This window comes from Salvelinus namaycush, chromosome 17 (genome assembly GCF_016432855.1).
Source record: "Salvelinus namaycush isolate Seneca chromosome 17, SaNama_1.0, whole genome shotgun sequence".
Classification (NCBI taxonomy): Eukaryota; Metazoa; Chordata; class Actinopteri; order Salmoniformes; family Salmonidae; genus Salvelinus; species Salvelinus namaycush.
Genome location: NC_052323.1, coordinates 4,788,326 through 4,813,167, shown reverse-complemented (window position 1 = coordinate 4,813,167; position 24,842 = coordinate 4,788,326). Strand labels below are relative to the sequence as shown.

The 24,842-nt window shown below is 41.4% G+C and overlaps 1 protein-coding gene across 1 annotated transcript; it reads right to left on the bottom strand.

The window, feature by feature from the left end:
- Window positions 1-26: 26 nt before the first annotated feature.
- LOC120062246 (peptidyl-prolyl cis-trans isomerase D-like) lies at window positions 27-11,917 on the bottom strand. Its single transcript, XM_039012071.1, has 10 exons — window positions 11,764-11,917; window positions 11,171-11,311; window positions 10,192-10,298; window positions 9,840-10,028; window positions 9,542-9,664; window positions 8,327-8,433; window positions 7,988-8,132; window positions 1,361-1,447; window positions 737-779; window positions 27-462 (listed from the first exon to the last, which is right to left on the bottom strand). Exons 1-10 carry the CDS (start codon window positions 11,846-11,848, stop codon window positions 374-376), a joined length of 1,116 nt encoding a protein of 371 aa, XP_038867999.1. The 5' UTR covers window positions 11,849-11,917; the 3' UTR covers window positions 27-373.
- Window positions 11,918-24,842: the final 12,925 nt, after the last annotated feature.

The window sequence follows — 24,842 nt, the reverse complement described above, 5'->3', positions numbered from 1 at the left end:
GCTTAATCCACAAATCACAGCTCTCATTGAACGTTCAGGTAAAATTTAATTGCATCGCATACAGGTGGAGTAGGCAAATTCCAGAATGAGTCTTAACTAACCAATCTTAAACATTCAGACAGGAATATTACAGTAGTTCTTCGTAAACATGAGTATCATTGACAACGCTCCAAATAAACGAATACAGTGAAATGCTGACAGGGTTAAGCTTCTTCCATAATTAATTTTCGGTTACCCTTGTGTGCCACACAAAAATAACTTTCAACAGCCAATATTATACAGTGGTGGTTTTCAATTGGGACCTGTATTGTAGCTAGCTGCCTTACAGAAATAACTCATTATTGGCGAGTGGACTTGAAGAGTTGGCCGATCTTCATGCAAACATTTTTGCATAGATTTGCTTCTCTTTCTCCTTTTCCTCCTTCACTTTCAACTGGATTCTCTTCATCTCGTTTCCGATCGCTGTCAAAGGATGAACAAGTAAATTCACTTGTCAGGCAAGGAAAACAACCTATCACGACAAAATGGCAAATCTATGTTGCATATGTCATGAATGGGTTTTTGTAAATAAGTTACTTTGAGCATCATACTGCTCTCACTATTGACCATTTATTCTAAGGTCTAGTTAGCCTTTAGAATATTCAAAAGAACACATGGCTGCATTTACACAGGCAGCCCAATTCTTAATTGAGCTGCCTGACACGATTGATTGTTACCATAAAGAAGCAGTACCAACCTTTGTCCTCTGGTGCTATTTCTTGAGCTTTCTTCAGATCACTCTGCAAAAGGTGAGAAATATTTTAGTGAGTTGACAGACAAGTCAAACTCCAATGATCCAGATATCGACCAATTCCGGATTAAAAGCTGGAATCCTCAGTTGCTATACCCATTTCATTCTTACAGAATATAATTTATAAATGCCTCATGAGCTTAGTTCAACAGTCGTACCCCATCAGAACCCAAAATACATGCTTGTTTTACGCCACTGTCTAGCATCAGAACATGGTTTAAATGTTAATATCATGGATGGTCAGTCCTTAAATCCATAGCGCTGTCTATTTGAGTGGTTACATTTCTCCAGGCCCATTCCTCAGTTTTATACCAATACACAGGCCGGGTGACCGTTATTGTTTCAATTAAGGATTCTAGCATTAAGAATCGATTCGCCCCAACTCTTTGGAAGCAATGTTTTAGTGCAAATAAACCCATATGAATTATAAATCGGTGGTGAAAAACATCCTTGTCGCATGGGTTCCAGTCCAGAAAGAGAGCCCATTTTTGTTAGGCTGAGACAAAGGCTACACATTCTGAAGTCATATGGTTGGTATGATAAGAGTGTATATCAACTTTTTTTCTTTACCATGGCTTTATTGTAGTCCTTCAGTCCCTGCCAGGCCTGGGCCCTCCTGAACAGAGCTTTAGTGTTTTTCTGGTTCAACTCCAGTGCCTAAAAAACAAGCAAACATACATAAATCAGACTAAATAGTGACTGCACTTCTCAATGTTTCTTTCCCTTCCTAATCAAATTGTATTTGTCACATGCGCCGAATACAACAGGTGTAGACCTTACCGTGAAATGCTTACTTACAAGCCCTTGCCCAACAATGCAGTTTTCAGAAAATAAAGTTAAAAAAGAACACAACATTGAGGCTATATACAGGTGATACCGGTAAAAGGTCAATGTGCGGGGATACAGGTTAGTCGGGGTAATTTGTACATGTAGGTAGGGGTAAAGTGAATATGCATAGATAATAAACAGCGAGTAGCAGCAGTGCAAATAGTCCGACTGGCCATTTGATTAATTGTTCAGCAGTCTTATGGCTTGGGAGTAGAAGCTGTTAAGGAGCCTTTTGGACATAGACTTGGCACTTCGGTACCGCTTGCCGTGCGGTAGCAGAGAGAGAAGTCTATGACTAGGGTGGCTGGAGTCTGACAATTTTTTGGACCTTCCTCTGAACCTGCCAAGTATATAGGTCCTGGATGGCAGGAAGCTTGGCCCCAGTGATGTACGCACTACCCTCTGTAGCAGTTGCCATACCAGAAGGTGACGCAACCGGTCAGGATGCTCTCGATGGTGCAGCTGTAGAACTTTTTGAGGATCTGGGGACCCATGCCGACTCTTTTCAGTCTCCTGAGGGGGAAAAGGCATCGTCGTGCCCTCTTCACGACTTTCTTGGTGTGTTTGGACATGATAGCTTGTTGGGGATGTGGACACCAAGGAACTTGAAACGCTCAACCTGCTCCACTACAGCCCCGTCGATGTGAATGAGGGCCTGTTCGGACCACCTTTTCCTGTAGTCCACAATCATCTCCTTTGTCTTGCTCACGTTAAGGGAGAGGTTGTTGTCCTGGCATCACACTGCCAGGCCTCTGACCTCCTCCCTATAGAGACTGTCTCATTGTCGGTGATCAGGCCTACCACCGTTGTGTCGTCAGCAAAGTTAATGGTGTTGGAGTCGTGCTTGGCCACAAAGTCAGGAGGAAACTAAGCACGCACCCCTGAGGGTCCCCCGTGTTGAGAGTCAGCGTGGCAGATGTGTTGTTGCCTACCCTTACTACCTGGGGACGGCCCGTCAGGAAGTCCAGGATTTAGTTGCAGAGGGAAGTGTTTAATACCAGGGTGATGAGCTTTGTGGGCACTATGGTGTTGAACGCTGAGCTGTAATCAATGAACAGCATTTTCACATAGGTGTTCCTTTTATCCAAGTGGGGACGGGCAGTGTGGAGTGCGATTGCGTCATCTGTTGGTTTCCGGGATGATGGTGTTGATGTGAGCCATGCGGGGCGGTAGTCATTGAGGCAGGTTACTTTCGCTTTCTTGGAAACAGGGGCAATGGTGGTCTGCTTGAAACATGTACAGTTGAAGTCGGAAGTTTACATATACTTATGTTGGAGTCATTAAAACTTGTTTTTCAACAACTCCACAAATTTCTTGTTAACAAACTAGTTTTTGCAAGTCAGTTAGGACATCTACTTCGTGCATGACAAGTAATTTTTCCAACAATTGTTTACAGACAGATTATTTCACTTGTATTTCGCTGTATCACAATTCCAGTGGGTCAGAAGTTTACATACACTAAGTTGACTGTGTCTATAAACAGCTTGGAAAATTCCAGAAAATGATGTCATGGCTTTAGAAGCTTCTGATAGGCTAATTGACATCATTTGAGTCAATTGGAGGTGTATCTGTGGATGTATTTCAAGGCCTACCTTCAAACTCAGTGCCTCTTTGCTTGACATGGGAAAATCAAAAGAAATCAGCCAAGACCTCAGAAAAAAATTGTAGACCTCCACAAGTCTGGTTCATCCTTGGGAGCAATCCCGTTCCAAACGCCTGAAGGTACCACGTTCATCTGTACAAACAATAGTACGCAAGTATAAACACCATGGGACCACACAGCCATCATACTGCTCAGGAAGGAGACGCGTTCTGTCTCCTAGCGATGAACGTACTTTGGTGCGAAAAGTGCAAATAAATCCCAGAATAACAGCAAAGGACCTTGTGAAGATGCTGGAGGAAATGGGTACAAAAGTATCTATATCCACAGTAAAACGAGTCCTATATCGACATAACCTGAAAGGCTGCTCAGCAAGGAAGAAGCCACTGCTCCAAAACAGCCATAAAAAAGCCAGACTACGGTTTGCAACTGCACACGGGGACAAAGATCGTACTTTTTGGAAAAATGTCCTCTGGTCTGATGAAACAAAAATAGAACTGGTTTGGCCAAAATGACCATCATTATGTTTGGAGGAAAAAGGGGGGGGATTGCAAGCCGAAGAACACCATCCCAACCGTGAAGCACGGGGGTGGCAGCGTCATGTTGTGGGGGTGCTTTGCTGCAGGAGGGACTGGTGCACTTCACAAAATAGATGGCATCATAAGGGAGGAAAATTATGTGGATATATTGAAGCAACATCTCAGGACATCAGTCAGGAAGTTAAAGCTTGGTCGCAAATGGGTCTTCCAAATGGACAATGACCCCAAGCATACTTCCAAAGTTCTGGCAAAATGGCTTAAGGACAACAAAGTCAAGGTATTGGGAGTGGCCATCACAAAGCCCTGACCTCACTCCTATAGAAAATGTGTGGGCAGAACTTAAAAAGCGTGTGCGAACAAAGAGGCCTACAAACCTGGCTCAGTTACACCAGCTCTGTCAGGAGGAATGGGCCAACATTCACGCAACCTATTGTGGGAAGCTTGTGGAAGGCTACCCGAAACGTTTGACCCAAGTTTAACAATTTATAGGCAATGCTACCTAATTTACCAAAAACGAAATACTAAAACTTCTGACCCACTGGGAATGTGATGAAAGTAATAAATGCTGAAATAAATAATTCTCTCTATTATTCTGACATTTCACATTCTAAAAATAAAGTGCTGATCCAAAATGATCTAATACAGGGCATTTTTACTAGGATTAAACGTCAGGAATTGTATTTGGCTAAGGTGTATATAAACTTCCGACTTCAACTGAAGGTATTACAGACGGTCAGGGAGAGGTTGAAAATGTCAGTGAAGACACTTGCCAGTAGGTCGTTTGAGGTCTGTAATAGTTTGCAAGCCCTACCACATCTGTTAGAGCCAGTGCAGTACGTTTCAATCTTAGTCCTATATTGATGCTTTGCCTGTTTGATGGTTCCTCTGACGGCATAGTGGGATTTCTTATAAGCGTCCAGATTAGTGTCCCGCTCCTTGAAAGCAGCAGCTCTAGCCTTTAGTTCAGTGCGGATGTTACTTGTAATCCATTGCTTCTGGTTGGGATATGTACGTACGGTCACTGTGGGGACGACAACGTCGTTGATGCACTTATTGATGAAGCCGGTGACTCAGGTGGTATACTCAATGCAATTGGATGAATCGCGGAACAAATTCCAGTCTGTGCTAGCAAAACAGTCCTGTAGCGTAGCGTCCGCGTCATCTGACCACTTCCATACTGAGTGAGTCACTGGTACTACCTGCTTTAGTTTTTGCTTGTAAGCGGGAATCAGGAGGATAGCATTATGGTCAGATTTTCCAAATGGAGGGAGAGCTTTGTACGCATCTCTGTGTGTGGAGTAAAGGTGGTCTAAAGTTTTTCCCCCTCTGGTTGATAAAAGTATAGACTCAGAGCTACAAAATGGCATATCATACACTGCATTTTTGAGGAATAATGGTCAAGTAATTCAGCTTTGAAAGTTGATAAACTTGTAATCTCACTTTTGAGAAAATGTCCTTTGAATGTTTTGGTACTACTACTACTGGAGAGCCCTTTGTCTACACCCATTCAGCATCGTTCACACCCTCTTAAGCTTTAGCCCCACCCATCTCGTTTCGCTCTCGGGGCGTTCAGAGCACACACTTGGTTCTGGCCAAGGATTTGTTTACCTCTGGATAACATGAAAACAGCCTAACCAGCTCTGCTGGCAACAATTTCATTACGCTTTTTTGCCAACGTTTACTGACACCAGCCATATTCAACGGGTGTTGTACACTTTGGCTTCAGACATGTAGCTAGCTAGGTAAACAATGAACCTAGCTAGGTAAACAACGTAAGATCACACACACGTCACGTAACGTTAGCTAATGAGCCAACCAGCTAACGTTAGCTAGTTAAACAACAATGAAATAGTGCCAAATCATGTTGTTACTACCCTGCATGAATCTGCTGGGAGCTAACCAACCAGGTTCAATGTTATCTAGCTAACATTAGGCTCTAACTAGCAAAGCAAACAGTTCTGGGATACAAACAGTAATGTCATAAACGTAACGTTAGCTAGGGAGCCAGCCAGCTAATGTTAGCTAGCTAGCTAACAGTACACTAACTTGAAATGAAAGCACTTTGTCAAAATTAGACACGTATAATATCTGAAAATGTAGCTAGCTAGCGCATGATGGATGCGTCTCCTTGTCACGGATGCCATGCCACTTTCCCTTACTTTGAAGATGTAATCCGGAGTTGTTTTCTTCATCTCTTTAGCTATCATACTCTAATTCCACTGATTTCAAAACTTGATCCTCCAGAAAGTGGAGAGCAACACTTAAACAGCTCCACTGCACATTTTTTTTTAAAAGCCACGTTCGACAGGATTACCAACACAGACTGACCAGCTCAAATAGACAGAAGCCTTCTATATGGCAGACCAATCCAAACTCCTCTCTCGGCATGTCCAGCCCACTCATCTCAGCCAATCATGGCTAGTGGGAAGGTTGTTCCTTTTTCTGTGGCTTAACCAACAAGGCTCGTAATTTAACAATTGTATTCGTATTTACAGATGGCATACAAGTATATTATTAAAGCACATGAAAGTTCATGTTGCAGAAGGCATTTCTGGCAAAAAACGCATTTTGATAAAAAATGTAATAACGTTAGAATGGCTCTCCTGTGAAGTTGTGACTTGCGACATACGCCTAGTTTCCTGAAACGGATCACAATTGGTTAGGAGCGAGTAAAACGGCAGCCATCCCCCCGGCGCCATAAATACTGAAAATTAATGTTTATCTTTAGATTTAACTAGAAATATTACGGTACTCGACAAAAACATATCCTGAGTTGCATTCACAATGAGTTCCATAAAGACTTTTATAGTACTGACCACGAATGGCCTTTGAATCTTTGCAGTTGTACCGTAGTCTAGTGGTGGAAGTGTGATGGGGCTGGCATATCTAGGATTTCAGCTGGCCTAAAATATTTTTCTTTCAATTTTAAATTGTTTGCATAATTTATAATCCACTTTATTAAAAAGAATAATAATAATCCCATAACCCTACCACCTCTCCCCTGATTGAATAGGTCTGACACCAATTATTCGACTGGTCAATTGCTTGGTCGATACGCTGTTGGTCGACCAAGATTTTTTTTTGTCGAGCAGTAGCAAATATATACAAAAAAAATGTGGGGCACACGAGACACCTGTCTTAATCGTGCCAATCGAAGTGAACTAATCCATTGCGGAGGCCTAGGGGATGGCACAGTCCAAGAAGGGGTGTGGCTGCACAATGCACGTCTCTCTCCATAATGCACTCTCTCCCACCAATTTGTGCACATTCATTGTTTCATAACGTCAGTGTGAATTGTTTGCGTTTGATTGTTAGTGTCTCAAGTTCCCATTACATATATCACCAGTAGTACATTTACCATTAATTCCTATAATTTCTAATCTACAAATGTTTGGTTGGTTAAGGTAATGTCTGTTAAGGCATTCAATATATTATTCCAGTCTTTAACCGTTCTCATTGTAGGAGCGGACACGTTGTTTGCAGAGCACACAACCAATGCTGCACTTGTGAGAAACACGTTTTTGTTTATTTCATTCCATTTGAGTTGTGTCAATTTAGTCATTGTCTTTTGTTTGGAGCACTCCTGTCAATGTTGAGTAATGACGCCACCTGATTACGCATAGAAGTAGCCCTATAGGCTACCTGGATACGTGCAAATGTTGGCTTATAAATGTACCCATTTGGAGATCTGATCGTATTTCTGATCGGCTTAATGCACCACCACTAATGAGCTGTGGAGCTTCTCAAAGTAATGTATTCTTCACCTCAAACAGCAAGCAAACAAAGTCTGTTTTTACAGACATTGACAATTTCACAATGTTTTTGAAAAATCTTTCCAGCCCTCTCCCTTTCAATAACCACTTAGCCTGAAATGTCATGCTCTGATCCAGTGGAAACATCATAACATAGGCCTACCTGATTACTTCTTATCCCTTGCGCAAATAGCCTACAGCCGTGTCTGTCCTAAGGTCAATGGCGCGGGAAACTCTGAGTGCCCAGAATATGTTATACAATGTTGCATGGATCTTCAGACGGACCCAAGTTCATAGTTGATACAATGTTTCAAGTTCGTTGCAGACAGGCCATGCATAGCCAATGTGATTTATAGGATTTTATTAGGATATTTTTTTACCTGCAGGCTGTACTGTTTTTAGTTGTTAGCTTTATAAGCTATTTTTGTCTGCACAGGACTGACTGTTCAATGCCCCCATATTGGCCTAAAATACTTACCTCGTCACAGCTGTCCATGGCTTCCTGCCAGAGCTGCATCTTCAGTTTACAGGCAGCGGTGTTGAGAATGCAGCTCACCGCCGTGGGCTCCAGCTTCGCCTGGGCTTTCTCAATCTCCTGCTCATCACCGGCAACCGCCAGATACCTGGCAAGTGACAATTTTCACCATTTAGTCCTTTGCTAGGCTGGTACCAGATCGGTTTGTGCCATTTGGCCAACTCCTATGGTCATTGTGCATTCAAATGCATGTCATGCTGTAACACAAGCAGGCCTAGTACACACACACACACACACTGTAAATCACAGTGGGAGTGGAGTAAACCCTGGACAACATTTCACCTGAGAGCTTTGGAGTACTTCTTGACTGCAGACTGCCAGTCTTGGTTCTTGAAAAAGTTGTTCCCAATATTCTTAATATCCTCAGCAACAGATAGGACTTTGTCAACCTAACCAAAAAGACAACAAGTATGAGACTTTTATGCTATTTTCACAATCAGTGCTGCATCAGCATTTCACAATCACAGCAATTCATAGTTCATGTCCCACTTCATTTTGACTAAATAAATCAATCCACATAATAGGGGTGTGAACATTTAAAAAGAAAATCGGGATCCTTAACGTTAACACCTCTAACCAAAAAATAAATAAATAATAAAATGAACATCACTGTGCAGTTATCACAAAGCATATTATTTTCCTAGTCATAGCCTAACTAGACAATAGGCTATAAAGGCCTGGAGAAAGTTGTGTAATTTAAATAGAACAAGAGAGGAAGAGGCTAACTTTCGGCAAATTTGTGAATGTGACAGACAAGACATTTCGAGATACAGATTACCAAGACATGTGTACGGTTCTTTCAGCCTGCCCCCTCTCTCGCACTGGCTCGCCTGCTCTTTGCTAATGAATGAATGTCTGGCTGGTGGCCGACCTGCCTATACTGTGCCCCTCCCCTCTCTCCGTCCCTCGCTAGCTCACTATGAAAGACGCTAGTGTTTGTGTTCTCGGCAACTAATCTGTCTCCTCCGTTCCAAAAATACAGAATCTTTGTAGTCGATTCCTAGCGGAATCTAATCTTGACACTCAGAAATGGGAGTCGACGTGCAAGGAGTCGAGGAAAGAATTATTTTAGAGTGGACTCCCCACCACTATATTATTGTCATTAACAGTTGGGAAAAAGGCAGAGAAAGGCAAGCGACAGCAGCAAAGTCCTGTATGGCAATACTTTGAGAAGTTAAATGAGAAGGAAATGCAAACTTTGTGAGGTGGAATTGAGGTACAGTAATACAGGTGCAATCAGTGTTTCCCCGATATAAATTTAGCAGAGGCGGCCCGCCACTCCAAAAGATATGGAGAGGCGTTATAATTTCCGTGATTGTAAAATGTTTTCAGTGTAAACTAAAAGCAGATATAAAGTACATAGAAAAGATAATGGAGCTATATATTTTTTCATAAGATCACCTTTGAGACTGACAATAACCAAAATAAAAAATAGAAAGTCAGCATGAGTATCTTCAGAGAAGCGTTTAGAGAGAAAATGAGGTAGGCCTTACTAACATCTTTTAAATCAAAGTCGGCGTCCTCTGGGTAGTCTGGATGTGTGTCCCCTGAGCCGTCGTTCGGGGCTCCTCCCCAGTCGTCTCCATGTTTATGCTCACCACACTCAGCAATTACACATGGCTATGGGGAAAGAATCAGAGCAGAACTGTAAATACACAATGAACATTTCACAAGTGTCACACACTACAGAAAAATACTAGGTAATCTACCTGCTGCAAGGCAAAACATACAGCTTGCTGCTGCCTTAATGTTATTGAATGTGGCAATAGAGTGGTAGTTATTCTCATTGATTGACCTTGAGAGGTGTGTCCTCGTTAGTCTCTATGGCCTCCAGTGTTTTCACCAGCCCCAGCCCCTTCAAGACTTGTCCAAAGACAACGTGTTTGCCATCTAGATGAGCAGTGGGCACAGTGGTGATGAAGAACTGGGAGCCATTGGTGGCGGGTCCAGAATTGGCCATACTCAGCAAGCCCTCTTTGTCGTGCTGGAGAGGACACAGACACCCACATGTTAATTCAATGATGACCAAGAAAACAGAAATAATTTGTTATGCTGAGGGCCATGAGTTTTCCTATGACTAAAGCCCTGACTTTATACTGGTCAAGAAAATCTCCTATGTTATTCCAAGCCATTCTGAAAATCCTTACCTTGTAATGGAAGTTCTCATCTTCAAACTTCTCCCCATAGATGCTCTCCCCTCCAGTGCCGTTCTGGTTGGAGAAATCTCCTCCCTGGATCATGAACTGCTTGATGACTTAAATTGATTGACAGCGTACATGTTTGTGGTCATTATTGATCTTACTGCAGTTTGTTACCATAAAATGGATGTACTACTGCAATATAGGTGTGATCTATATATAGCTTTGTGTAGGCAGGGCAAACCAGTTTTGGTGATTTCTAGTATTTCATCAAAATAAATCACAATACATTTTTGGACTCATTCAGCAGTTTTTACCTGATTACATTTACATTTAAGTCATTTAGCAGACGCTCTTATCCAGAGCGACTTACAAATTGGAAAGTTCATACATATTCATCCTGGTCCCCCCGTGGGAATTGAACCCTGGTCCCCCCGTGGGAATTGAACCCACAACCCTGGCGTTGCAAGTGCCATGCTCTACCAACTGAGCCACACGGGACCACATTAAGTACAATACAACTGGAAATGAATGTTTAAAATTCTATTTATAGTCCACAAAGGTAATTTTACAATTATGCCGTTGCTGCTTCCTCCTGTTGACAAGACATTGATAAATAGCCCATATTGATCATTATAAACTGGATGGTTGAGCCCTGAATTCTGATTGGCTGAATGACATGGTATATCAGACCATATACCACAGGTATGACACCATTTTTAGTTTTACTGCTCTAATTGCATTGGTAACCAGTTTATAATAGCAATAAGGCTCCTTTGGTGTTTGTAATAAATGGCCAATATACCACGTCTAAGGACTGTGTCCAGGCACTCCGAGTTGCGTCGTGCAGAGAACAGCCCTTAGAATTGGTATATTATCCATATACCACACTTCCTCAGGCCTTATTGCTTAACTAGACCCTAGTCCAGCTGTAAGCAAGCAGGTGTGATCTGCTGGCTAACAAAGAGTGGAAATCCACAATACTTACTCCTGTGGAAAGGACATCCTTTGAAATGGAGTGGTTTTCCTGTGGTTTTGCCAGTTCCCTTCTCACCAGTACAGAGTGCTCGAAAGTTTTCAGCAGTTTTGGGGACAACATCGGCAAACAGTTCGAACACGATTCGGCCAACTGGTGACAACACAGCATGGCATTATGTGGATAGTTGGTCTTTAAAAATGCAATTTCAAAGCAGATGTAACTCAAAACAAGCCCTTTAGCCCTGAACTAGTTAATCTGGTAGACACTGGGGTGTTGACTATTTACGAAAAAAATGACAGCACGTGCTTGTTGCTTCGAATGTAACGTTAATGTATCAGGCGAATGGATATTAACAAATTAGACAAACTGGTTATATTTAGACAATAAAACTGGCTAACAATACAAGGACCTAAATGGTTCAAAATAGCATACGAATTACAAATGTGTACTTTAATATACATTGGTCGCTGTAACGTTCATTTAAGACCATGCTAGCTAGCATGAATGTGCTTTTTCTGGAAACCACCCGGTGTTGCTAGCTAGCCATTAGCCTAGCGTGTCCAGTTGAATGACTAAAAGCGCTTTATTGAAAATATCCTAACCTCTTTCACCACCAATGTCTACATCAAAGAAGACAAGGGGGTTTTCTTTGTTTGAAGGCTTGGTCACGGGTGTTGCGTTAGACATTTCTAAAACTCTAAACGCCAGCTAGCTAAAGTTACTTCCACAATACTCCTGGTTGTCAGCGTTTCGTCAGCAACACTCAAAAAAGAACTTCCGGGTCACGGAATTTCGGGAAAAATTACAAATAAAATCCCCCCACGTAATAGTACAAAAGTGTCATTAACCTGTATTTATTCATGATATGAAACGTTGTCTACACATTAATAATGATGAATATTTGTTCATATTTAAGTGACATTTGCATTAAATGTGGGTTTTAAAACATGTTCCAAGGTCAAATAAATGCCCCCAACGCAGTACTCTTATAGAGAGAAAGCTATTCTAGGTGCTGAAGTAAAAGTGGGGTTAGGATTCCTCACTAGGATCTGTATGGTGTTCCTTCTTGCGGGACTGAGGTCTTTATGGCCAGCAAGACTTTCTACTCCATTAATGAAATAAACTATAGGCCTATAAATTACATATTGGCTTAAAGAGAAAACGATTCTAGGTGCCGAAGTAAAAGTGGGGTTGGGATTACTCACTACTTTTAAAAATGTATTTAACTTTTATTTAACTCAGCAAGTCAGTTAAGAACAAATTCTTATTTACAATGGTGGCCTACCCCGGCCAACGCTGAGCCAATTGTGCGCCGCCCTATGGGACTCTCAATCACGGCCGGATGTGATGCAGCCTGGATTCAAACCAGGGACTGCAGTGACCCCTCTTGCACTAAGATGCAGTGCCTTAGACCGCTGCGCCACTAACATGGTATAAACATTGTTAGGCACAGACAACAGCACAAAGGGCAAAAAAGAAGAGACAACAATAAGTAAGTGTCAGTAACAATGTCCATGTTTGAGTCGTTGAATGTAGAGATGGAGATAAAACTGTCCAGTTTGAGTATTTATTGCAGCTTGTTCCAGTCGCTATTTGCAGCAAACTGAAAAGGGGAGCAAACCATGGATGTGTGTGCCTTGTGGACTTTTAACAGAATGTGACTGGCAGAACAGTTGTTGAATGTGGAGGATGAGGGTTGCAGCGGGTATCTCAGATAGGGGGGAGTCCGAACACGGACTACAAAAAGAAAACCAGCCACATCATGGACACCAACGTCTTTCTTCCAGACAAACGAAACACCTTTTTTGCTCGCTTTGAGGATAATACAGTGCCACCAACGCGGCCCGCTACCAACTGTTGGCTCTCCTTTTCCGTGGCCGACGTGAGTAAGACATTTAAACATTTTAACCCACGCAAGGCTGCCGGCCCAGACGGCATCTCTAGCCGCGTCCTCAGAGTATGTGCAGACCAGCTGGCTGGTGTGTTTACGGATATATTCAACCTCTCCCTATCGCAGTCTGCTGTCCCCACATGCTTCAAGATGGCCACCATTGTTCCTGTACCCAAGAAGGCAAAGGTAACTGAACTAAATTACTATCGCCCCGTAGCACTCACTTCTGTCATCATGAAGTGCTTTGAGAGACTAGTCAAGGATCATATCACCTCCACCTTACCTGTCACACTAGACCAACAGCAATTTGCATACCACCCCAATAGATCCACAGACAATGCAATTGCCATCGCACTGCACACTGCCCTATCCCATCTGGACAAGAGGAATACCTATGTAAGAATGCTGTTCATTGACTACAGCTCAGCATTCAACACCATAGTACCTTCCAAGTTCATCATTAAGCTTGAGGCCCTGGATCTCAACCCCACCCTGTGCAATTGGGTCCTGGACTCCCTGACGGGCCGCGCCCAGGTGGTGAAGGTAGGAAACATCTCCACTTCGCTGATCCTCAACACTGTGGCCCCACAAGGGTGCGTGCTCAGCCCCCTCTTGTACTCCCTGTTCACCCATGACTGCGTGGCAATGCACCCCTCCAACTCGATCAACAAGTTTGCACACGACAACAGTAGTGGGCTTGATCACCAACAATGATGAGACAGCCTACAGGGAGGAGTTGAGGGCCCTCGGAGTGTGGTGTCAGGAAAACAACCTCTCACTCAACGTCAACAAAACAAAGGAGATGATCGTGGACTTCAGGAACCAGCAGATGGAGCACCCCCCTATCCACATCGATGGGACAGCAGTGGAGAAGGTGGAAAGTTTTAAGTTCCTCGCGTACACATCACGGACAAACTGAAATGGTCCACTCACACAGACAGTGTGGTGAAGACAGCGCAACAGCACCTCTTCAACCTTAGGAGGGTGAAAAAATTTGGCTTTGTGAGGCTTTTAGGTGCCAAGCCAAATTCTTTCAGCCTCCTGAGGTTGAAGAGGCGCTGTTGCGCTGTCTTCACCACACTGTCTGTGTGAGTGGACCATTTCAGATTGTCAGTGATGTGTACGCCAAAGAACTTAAAGCTTTCCACCTGTTCCACTGCGGTCCCGTCGATGTGGATAGGAGCATGCTCCCTCTGCTGGTTCCTGAAGTCCACTATCAGCTCCTTTGTTTTGTCGACATTGAGTGAGAGGTTATTTTCCTGGCACCACACTCCCAGGGCCCTTACCTCCTCTCTGGAGGCTGTCAGATCTCTGGTTTCAGCCACTTGCTATTTAGAAAGTACAGTTGGTGAGTGCACAGTGCCCTGTTCAGAAGTTGGCTTCACCTAAAGTAAATTGATGTTTTGCCAAAATTATATAGTTATTCCTGTCTAAATCATTCAAAATACTTTACTAGAGAGCTTGATTTAGCCACAGAGGATCATTAGCTTCTTCTCTTTTTTTTTCAAATCACAAGTGTATAGGCCTATGCCTATTTGGGAAGCCAGCTATTTGGGGAGCACTCGTGGCAATAGGCCTAGCAGATTATTGAGTTGCGGCTGTCAGTGAAAAGCATCTAAAATGTGTGAAGATAATCTGTCTTGAGTATAATTTAAAGTGGTAAAACAAGGAGGGGAGGGGTGTGTGGCAAAGATATAGGCATCTCTCTCCAGAATGCATGCACTCAGCTCTCCAGAATGTGCTCCACTGTCTCCTGCCAATTATTGCACATTCATTGTTTCATTGTGTGAATTGTTTGGCCTCTGATTGTTTATTTTTATCTGTTCCCCATTACAAATGTACCCGTTAATCCCCATCATTTGGTTAAATTAATTTCCATTAATGCATGTATTACAGTCATTTACCGTTCTCGTTCTTGGAGTGGAAATGTTGTTTGCAGAGTTCACGACCTGCTAAACTTGTGAGAAAGAAGTTTTGATTTATTTTTATAACCTTCATTCAGGCGTTGATGTCAATTTTTTCATTGTCTTTTGTTTCAAGCTCTCCATGTGAGCAATGGTTTCTCTATCCTGATAAGAGCATTTTCTAAATGTAAAAAATGTAATACAATGTTGCACTTCACTAGAGATAGCTCAAGACAGATGGAAAGGGAGGCAGACAGGCGGAGTAGAGAGATCAATGCGATTGAAAGAACCTGCATTTTTATCAGTATATTTTTGACTCTTTTTATTTGTCAGCTTGAAGTCTATGCATTTTACTAAGTTGATGATTGAAGTTATAGGTTATATTTCTAAATTTCCATTCCCTAATTTCTTTAGCCACCAATGAATCCAAATGTATCAATGTGTCCATATGGCAAAGGCTGGTGCTGTTGCATTAGTTGAATTTTAACTTTTAGATTTGTATCATTTTAATTCAAATTTATGACTAACCAAGTGACAATATATTATTTTAAACGAAAACGTTATTATTGAAATTAAACTGTTCCACGAAAATGTGCAAATAAAAATAATCATAACTGGCATGCAGACAGGTAAAAATGTAGGATAAATGTAAGCTTCCCCAAACTTGAAACTCACAAGCTGCCTATGGGTCTTTAATAACACACATCAACAAAATGTGTTTGTGCGCTTGGCAGGAGGTCCCATAAAAAAAACGGGCCCGCCTATAGAATCAAATCAAATGCCCGTCCAACTGATTCATTCTGGGGGCGGGCCCTGGTTTGGATATGTGCTGAGAGAAGGACAGTGTACCTTCTAGCCATACTCCCAATTGTATGAGGTGACTACCTCAAACTACCTAAATGCTCAGAGGTAGTAATCACACTGGTGGTGGGTGTTCAGAACAAGGTTAAGGGCAGATAAAGCTTGTTGGGAGTATGGCTAGAACACATGAAAGATATTTAAATTCCTGTAATGTCAACTATTTATTTTGTAGTCCTTTATCGAGGACTTTATTCACTTCAATTTTATAGTTGGAGGTAGGATCGAAAATCAATTTCTTGTAACATTTGCTATAATTTTTTCCGATAAACATGTTGGTATTAGAAATCACAATCCCATCTCCCTTATCTGATCTCTGTATATTAATCGAGTTATCATTCGTTAAGTCATAAAGCATTTTTTTTCTTAATGCCAAGAGTGTGCAAAGCTGTCATCAAGGCAAAAGGTGGCTACTTTGAAGAATCTCAAATATATTTTGATTTGTTGAACAGTTTTTTTGGTTACTAAATGATTCCATGCATTTCTTCATTAGTGTTGATGTCGTCACTATTATTCTACCATGTAGAAAATAGTCAAAATAAAAGAAAAACCCTTGAATGAGTAGGTGTCAACTTTTGACTGGTACTCTATGTCTGCTCAATGTCAATTTTGCATTCATTTGTAGCTTGTTTTATAGTAGAACACTCTCGAGAGGAATGGTCAATGATGTGTAGCATTTGGTCCGATGAACAGTAATTAAGCATCTTGCACCAGTGTCTGCAGAATTCGGGCTCTCCTCTCCCTATGGAAGGCTCTTTTTGGATACGTAAGCCTCGTGGGATTCTACTGTTGTAGTATTTGCTGAGTGTTCTGGCGTGGAGCTCTAAGCTAACTACTCTTTTACTTTTTTTGTTATTTTATTTCATACTCTTCCAGTGTTTCCTTCTCTGGGACTATGGTGGTGGTTAAGTCCCAAGGGAGTAGAATTTTCTCTGCATCTCCTGTGCTGAATATGAATGTTCGGGCTCTCGTCTCAGTAAGCTTGCCAGTGATGATTTTAGCATGTAGATCTTGGTGGGGCAAAGCCACAACACAATACAAAACAATACATTAATTGCACTATAACGGTTACAAATGGTGCCTACATATAGCTGTCCCAACAGCAGAGCTTTCTTTTCAGCACCATGGAGTGAATAGGGGCGGCAGGGTAGCCTAGTGGTTAGCGCATTAGACTAGTAACCGAAAGGTTGCAAGATTGAATCCCCCGAGCTGACAAGGTAAAAATCTGTTGTTCTGCCCCTGAACAAGGCAGTTAACCCACTGTTCCTAGGCCGTCATTGAAAATAAGAATTTGTTCTTTACTGACTTTCCTAGTTAAACAAAGGTAAAATAAATAAAATACTTACCACTGCTTACACCAGCGAAATCTTGTCTGGCAGCAAAACAGTTCATTCAGCCTAATTTACTGCCTTTAAAAAAACAGCTGATACAGCAGACTTGCTTTAAAAAATGTGGTTTCTACTGAGAATTGAGATCTACAAACTATGGCATAAGGGGACGACGAGCAGAGAAGAGGCAATCCGTCATTTTGATTAAGATATTAATGAGCAAGCTGAATCGACTATTTGTTCAGCACTTTTGAAATATACAGCAACAGAATTCAGAACATGGGCTGTTCTTACAGTATTTTCCCTGTACACCAAGTCAGAACCATAGGATAAATAAAGGGGTCATATGAGGGGAAAAGGGACCAAATTATTAGGGTGAGGCACATGGGCTACTAACAGCTTACTACACAACATACAGTGCATTCGGAAGGTATTCAGACTCCTTGACTTTTCCCACATTTTGTTACATTACCTTATTCTGAAATGGATTCAATTACATTTTTCCTCATCAATTTACACACAATCGAAAACAGGTTTTTAGAATTTTAGCAAATTTATAAAAAATACTAAACAGAAATACCTTATTTACATAAGTACTCAGACCCTTTGCTATGAGACTCAATTGAGCTCAAGTACATCCTGTTTCCATTGATCATCCTAGATGTTTCTACAACTTGATTGGAGTACACCTGTGGCACATTAAATTGATTGGACACGATTTGGAAAGGCATACACTTGTCTATACAAGATCCCACAGTTGACAGTGCATGTCAGAGCAAAAATCTTATCTGGGGAAGGGCACCAAAACATTTCTGCAGCAGTGAACGCCCCCAGGAACACAGTTACCTCCATCATGCTTAAATGGAATAAGTTTAGAACCACCAAGACCCTTCCTAAAGCTGGCCGCCCGACCAAACTCGGCAATCGGGGGAGATGGGCCTTTGTCAGGGAGGTGACAAGAACCCGATGGTCACTGACAGAGATCCAGAGTTCCTCTGTGGAGATGGGAGAAATTTCCAGAAGGACAACAATCTCTGCAGCACTTCACCAATCATGCTTTTATGGTAGAGTGGTCAGATGGTAGCCACTCCTCAGTAAAAGGCAAATGACAGCACACTTGGATTTTGACAAAAGGCACCTAAAGGATTCTCTAACCATGAGAAACAAGATTCTCTGGTCTGATGAAACCAAGATTGAACTCTTTGGTCTGAATGCCAAGCGTCACATCTGGAGGAAACCTGGCACCATCCCGACGGTGAAGTATGATGGTGGTGGCAGCATCATGCTGTGGGGATGTTTTTTAGCTGCAGGTGAGACTAGTCAGGATCGAGGGAACGATGAATGGAGCAAAGTACAGAGAGATACTTGATGAAAACCTGCTCCAGAGCGCTCAGAACCTCAGACTGGGGTGAAGGTTCACCTTCCAACAGGACAACGACCCTAAGCACACAGTCAAGACTACCAGGAGAGGCTTCGGGACAAGTCTCTGAATGTCCATGAGTGGCCCAGCCAGAGACCAGACTTGAACCCGATCTTGTAGTGTTTTACCCAAGAAGACTCAAGGCTGTAATCGCTGCCAAAGGTGCTTCAACAAAGCACTGAGTGAACGGTCTGAATACTTATGTAAATGTGATATTTCAGTTTTGTATTTTTTTGACATTTCAAAAAATAAAATAACTGTTTTTGCTTTTTCATTATGGGGCATTGTGTGTAGATTTGATGAGGGAAATTTTTTTTAATCCATTTTAGATTAAGGCTGTAACGTAACAAAATGTCGAAAAATTCAAGGGGTCTAAATACTTTCCAAATGCACTGTACACTTATTAGTTTCTTAGCTACAGGATACATATCTCCCTGGCATATTATATAATTTATGCAGCAGCATAAAATACATTTTTGGACTCACCTTGTTATGCTGTGGTCACAAAAAAAGGAAGGTGGCGTTGCGGTCCTGGTGGGCAAATTTTGCCATCAAACTGTCATCAAAGCTTTGCATTCTCTGGATTTATGTTGCTTTCAAGACAACTGGGAACTCATGACGTCAGTGATCTTCAGGTCGGAGCTCTAGAAAGAGACCCTAGTTCTCGACTTGGAATTCTGAGTTTGATGACTGTTGAACGTATTTTCCCAGTCTGAGCAAATTTTTTTCAGAGTTCCCAGCTGTCTTGAACTAGTCTGAGATTTCTGGGTTTCCAGTTGTTTTGAACACGGCAGGAGTCATGCTGGATTGACAGCATGAATGTTTATTATTTTAATCTTGGGAAAGAGACCCTTAAACCCAGACCCAATCCACTGAATAGCAGGCTAGTGATTGCTATGCAATGCTTGCAGTTAGCCACTGATTCCTTCAAAACCCCTCATTGCTGAATTTGCGATTTCCAACTTGTTGTGTAATGTTTATGGCCGATCAGCACTGATACGTTTTATCCATCATTTATTTTCATATGACAAAGACTGAAAAGGATTTGCCACTAGATTGCTGACGTGAGTCATGATTATGAATGCTTGTCTACCTTGCTAGCTAAGATTTTGAAAGTATGTTGACATGATCAGTCCAATCAAAGCTACGGTAGATATAACTTGATTTGACGTCATTATCTGTGGCCAATGACCTTGAGACTTCTTGGATGGGCACTTAAAATGTAACTATGGCAGCGCCCAAGGGGAGACCATGTTTGTATGCAACTTTATTAACTCAATTGTTTTATTTACATTGTTTGCAAACTGATCTATGGCACGTATTAATGCCAAAATAACATGAAAAACAGGCACTTTTTTTTTGCTAAACAGTTAGGGCTCAAAACAGGTGGGGCAGAGAGGCCCTGAATGACGGGTAACCACTGAAGCTTGTATAGTTTAAAAATACATTTCTTTCTTTTGGTCTATATGATCAACAACACTTTGTACTTCAACAACTCTATTGGTCCCAATGCAATACACTATAGGCCTATAAATTACATATACATATGGGCTTATAGAGTGAAAATGACTATAGGTGCCAAAGTTAAATTGGGGTTTGGATTACTCACTAGGGTCTGTAGAATGTTATTCCATGGTGGACTGAGGTCTAAATTCCCAGCAACACTTTCTACTGCACCCACTCCATTCACTGCAATGCAATACACTGTAGGCCTATAGGTGATTAGTTACTTTAAAGACACAATGTAAAAAATTGACTGATAATGACCGAGATGAACTTAATGATGAGCCAGTTGTGCCTTTTATACATTTAAATCAGTCCAAGGCCTGCCTTGAACTGTGCCAAAAAGATGCTTCTTGGCCATGACAAATAACATCAAACGAATGGAGACATTGGACACTATACGGTAAAAATATTGCACTGTAGAGGCAAAACGATCCATTGTGTGTCCAGAAAACCAGGGTCCAGTCTACTAGAGTCACTCAAATACAAAACAGCCAATCCCTTCTTCAAGCCTTTTCCTCCAAGTAAACGGATGAGGTTCATCAAGGCCAGAACAGCAAGGCTCGTTAATAGCACCTACTCTGACGCTATGAGGACGGTGACCTCTCGTTGAGTCTAAATCGTACTTATGCATTGCTGTACTGTCACTTTAACTCTCTGCTGACTGACTAATTCAGGGCTAAATCTAAATGTCAAAACAATAAATTAACTATTGTAGCTTTCTTTGTTTAGCTTCCAGTGTGAAATAAAACACCATTCCATACCAGACTTGCACTCCATAGCTTGTCCTATAATGTAGGTGAAAAATCCTGACTATTAGCATGTGATTAGGTGAGTACTAACTGCTTCAAAGAAACAATGGCAACTACTGTATGTGATCAGTAGATGGGGTGTTAACTGACTGGCATACCTGTAAATGATCTACATTATCCTAATGATGATGAGCAGGCTGCAGACTTTACACATTTACATAAGCCCTTATATGGCAAAACATGCATCAGGTCAAACGATTTGGCTAGGCAAACATATATCTTTTTTGAGGCAGTATCATAGTAAGATCATGCTGCTATAGGTTCGTATCACCACAATTATGCCTATAGCCTATCAACGGTTATCACGGAGGTTAACAGTGCTTTTCTTCAACCCATCCTGGTCGCAATTAATCAAAAGGTTTGCATCTTGGATTTGGGTTTTTGGACTGAAAGTAGCAGGGATGTGGGTTGGGGTTTTTGTGACTGTGACATTATTGCCTTGTGCTCACCAGGTAAAAGTAAACTGGACCCCGGTTATATGGACACACAATTGATCGTTTTGCCTGTACGGTGCTATATTTGTACCATATAGTGTCCATGACTCTATTTTAAGCTATTTTACCACAGTAAAAGTCCAGCAACACTTGTTATGACCTTGATTTTTGTTCAGACTCACCTGTTTTGGATTCTAGGGACTCTAGTGAATAGACTGGACCCTGATTTTATGGACACACAATTTATCGTTTTTCCTGTACAGTGCTATATTTGTACCCAGGGTTGGGTAGCTTACTTTTCTAAATGTAATCCGTTACAGTTACCAGTTACCTGTACAAAATTGTCATCAGTAAGGTAACTTTTGGATTACCCAAACTCAGTAACGTAATCTGATTACATTCCGTTACTTTCCCCTTAAGAGGCATTAGAAGAAGACAAAAATGTATGTTACCAATTGAACTACATCTACTGCAGGATAAATCAATGTTAAAGTTTACATAGCTGGCCATATATGGATGTAAAATTTTACTTTATGGGTTGGTTATGTAGGCCTTTTCTAATCTAAACCATTTCTTTCTATTACATAAAATAATATGATTAAATTATATCTTTACATTAATATATATATAATTTATAAGTCCTAAAATGGTTATAGCAACTACAGACTGACCCTTTTTAAGTCTATCAAAAGTGTGCGAGTTTGAGCATGTGTCCATTACACCTTGCCCAAACCGGCTGCGCGCGTGCGCCATCGTGCGCTATCGTGCATACATTTATTTTGCCCCCCCCACACCAAACGCGATCACAACACGCAGGTTAAAATATCAAAACAAACTCTGAACCAATTACATTAATTTGGGGACAGGTCGAAAAGCATTAAACATGTATGGTAATTTAGCTAGTTAGCTTGCACTTGCTAGCTAACGTTAATTTGTCCTATTTAGCTAGCTTGCTGTTGCTAGCTAATTTGTCCTGGGATATAAACGTTGAGTTGTTATTTTACCTGAAATGCCCAAGGATCTCTACTCCGACAATTAATCCACACATAAAACGGCCAACCGAATCGTTTCAAGTCATCTCTCCTCCTTCCAGGCTTTTTCATCGTTTAAATGATATGGTGATCGCATCTAAACTTTCATTGTATTACCACCACTACCGGCAAAACAGTTTGTCTTTCTATCACCCACATGGGTATAACCAATGAGGAGATGGCACGTGGGTACCTGCTTCTATAAACCAATGAGGAGATGGCACGTGGGTACCTGCTTCTATAAACCAATGAGGAGATGGGAGAGGCAGGACTTGCAGCGTGATCTGTGTCAGAAATAGGAACGACATCTATTTTAGCCCTTGGTGTCGCAGATGCTCGTTGGCGCGCGCAAGTAGTGTGGGTGCAATAATTGAATAACATGGATTTCTAAATTTATTTTGCGACGCACGCGACGTGTCCGGTCTGGTCAGCATGTTAGGCCTATGGATTTATTTTATTTTTTATCAGCATGAATTACATTGAGCAATAAAATACCAACTTTTATTCCATAGGCAGGGATCCGAACTATGCTCCTGTTGCAAGAGCGCATTTTTCACTGGTTTCAAAAACAATGATTGACAGGCAGTTTAAACTTCTTGATTTGAACCATTATTGGGTTCAAACACTTTGTGAACAGCCCTCCACAACAACCACAATCCGTAAGGTGCAAATAGCTAAATGAGAGAGCAGCAGTGGAATTCACATCAATGCGCTATGTAGATATCAATAATAAGTGATATCCGGATCGCAGGAAACTAAACTGCTGTCATCCTTACCTCCAAGCGTTTATTCAAATTGGATAATTTTTGGATACCGACAGCAGTCGCACCATTTGAAGACATAGCTTGGACTGTCGCCTACAAAAACCTATTCCTGCTATTTTCCCGCTATCCCATCAAACACATTTGGTGATTCATCATAGTTGTGTCTGATTTGTGGTCAGACTCGCTCACGTGGAACAATTTGCGCTTTTTAAAATCCTGATTTGAATGTCATTGGAAAACAGAAGTGTCAACAACCAAAAAATTCGGGAACATCCTTTCTGAATTTAAAAGTAATCTTCGAAGCAATCCTCTAGTTTTTCAAAAGCATCTGATGACAATATTTTTGCTGGTAATGTAACGGATTAGAGTTACCGTTTTTTTGTAATCCCTTACTCCCCAACCCTGTGTGTACCGTATAGTGTCCAGGGGCTCCATGCAAACTTATTTGCTCCACCTTATATTATTTCTTATATAAATAAGTCATTATCTTTCGTTCAGTTCCTTCCGTGTAGTTATAATTCAACATAATGCAAAAAAAAAAATCATTCTGCAATTAGCGTTTCACAGCAGACTTTTATTTTGATGGCAAAATCCAAAACCCGGAAGTTTTAATGTTGCTACCGGCATGCTAATGTTGCTGCTGTGACGCTGAGGATATTCAAATCCTGGAGATCGCGATATTTATTTTATTATATTTAGACGCGTTAAATCTCGCGATATTTAATGTATTATATTTAGACGCGTTGATACGTTTTAAAACAGGGAACAACACTGCTGTCTACTCCATCCAAAATTATTAGATCTTTCCAAAAAGATAATTTCTATCCCCAGTGTTCTGTCCCCAATCCTAAAGGAGTGGACTCTTTTGCCTAATCCCATTCCAATCAACCACTGCTATAACCTATTTGATAGTAGATATGTCCCAAAAGTGTGCCTGTGAATATCAATCAAATGTATTTATAAAGCCCTTCTTACATCAGCTGATGTCACAAAGTGCTGTACAGAAACCCAGCCCTAAAACCCCAAACAGCAAGCAATGCAGGTGTAGAAGCACGGTGGCTAGGAAAAACTCCCTAGAAAGGCCGGAACCTAGGAAGAAACCTAGAGAGGAACCAGGCTATGGGGGGCGGCCAGTCCTCTTCTGGCAGTGCCGAAGAGGAAGATAATATGTTGGCCATGTATTGATAGAAAATCACTGTAGAAAAATAGATGAAAAAATAAGTAATTTCTGTATTGCCACAAGAGGTCTTAGAAAGGGTCAGATATTAAACGGAGGAAAGATTAACACCAAATTGAAGTTGAGCTAACAAGAATATGTTGGTGTGCCTCATTACATGACAATTGGAAATCTCTGGTGCAGTAAAAACTCCTTTCCCAATCTGAGGCAGCAGCAGTTATCTGAGCTAGACTTTGGCAAATGTAATTGCTTTTGCTCAGGGGATGGATTATCTTCACACACACTTGTTATCGAAAGTTTGAATCTATGACACAAGACAGGAAAGACCTAGGTCCCGGACCTGTGGTATGCAATACTGGTGTCCAGGGCATCCTTGGTGAATTGACATTTTCATTCTAAGTTCCCAATGTAGAGCTAGCAGAGCAGAAAACATATGAGTACTTTTAGATAAGTGGCAAAACTTTTTAGATTTTAATGTAAAGCCAATGGACTTAACCAAAAATGTATGGTTTACATTTAGCTTTACTTTCACCTTTTCAGACAAAACTTGGAGATATTT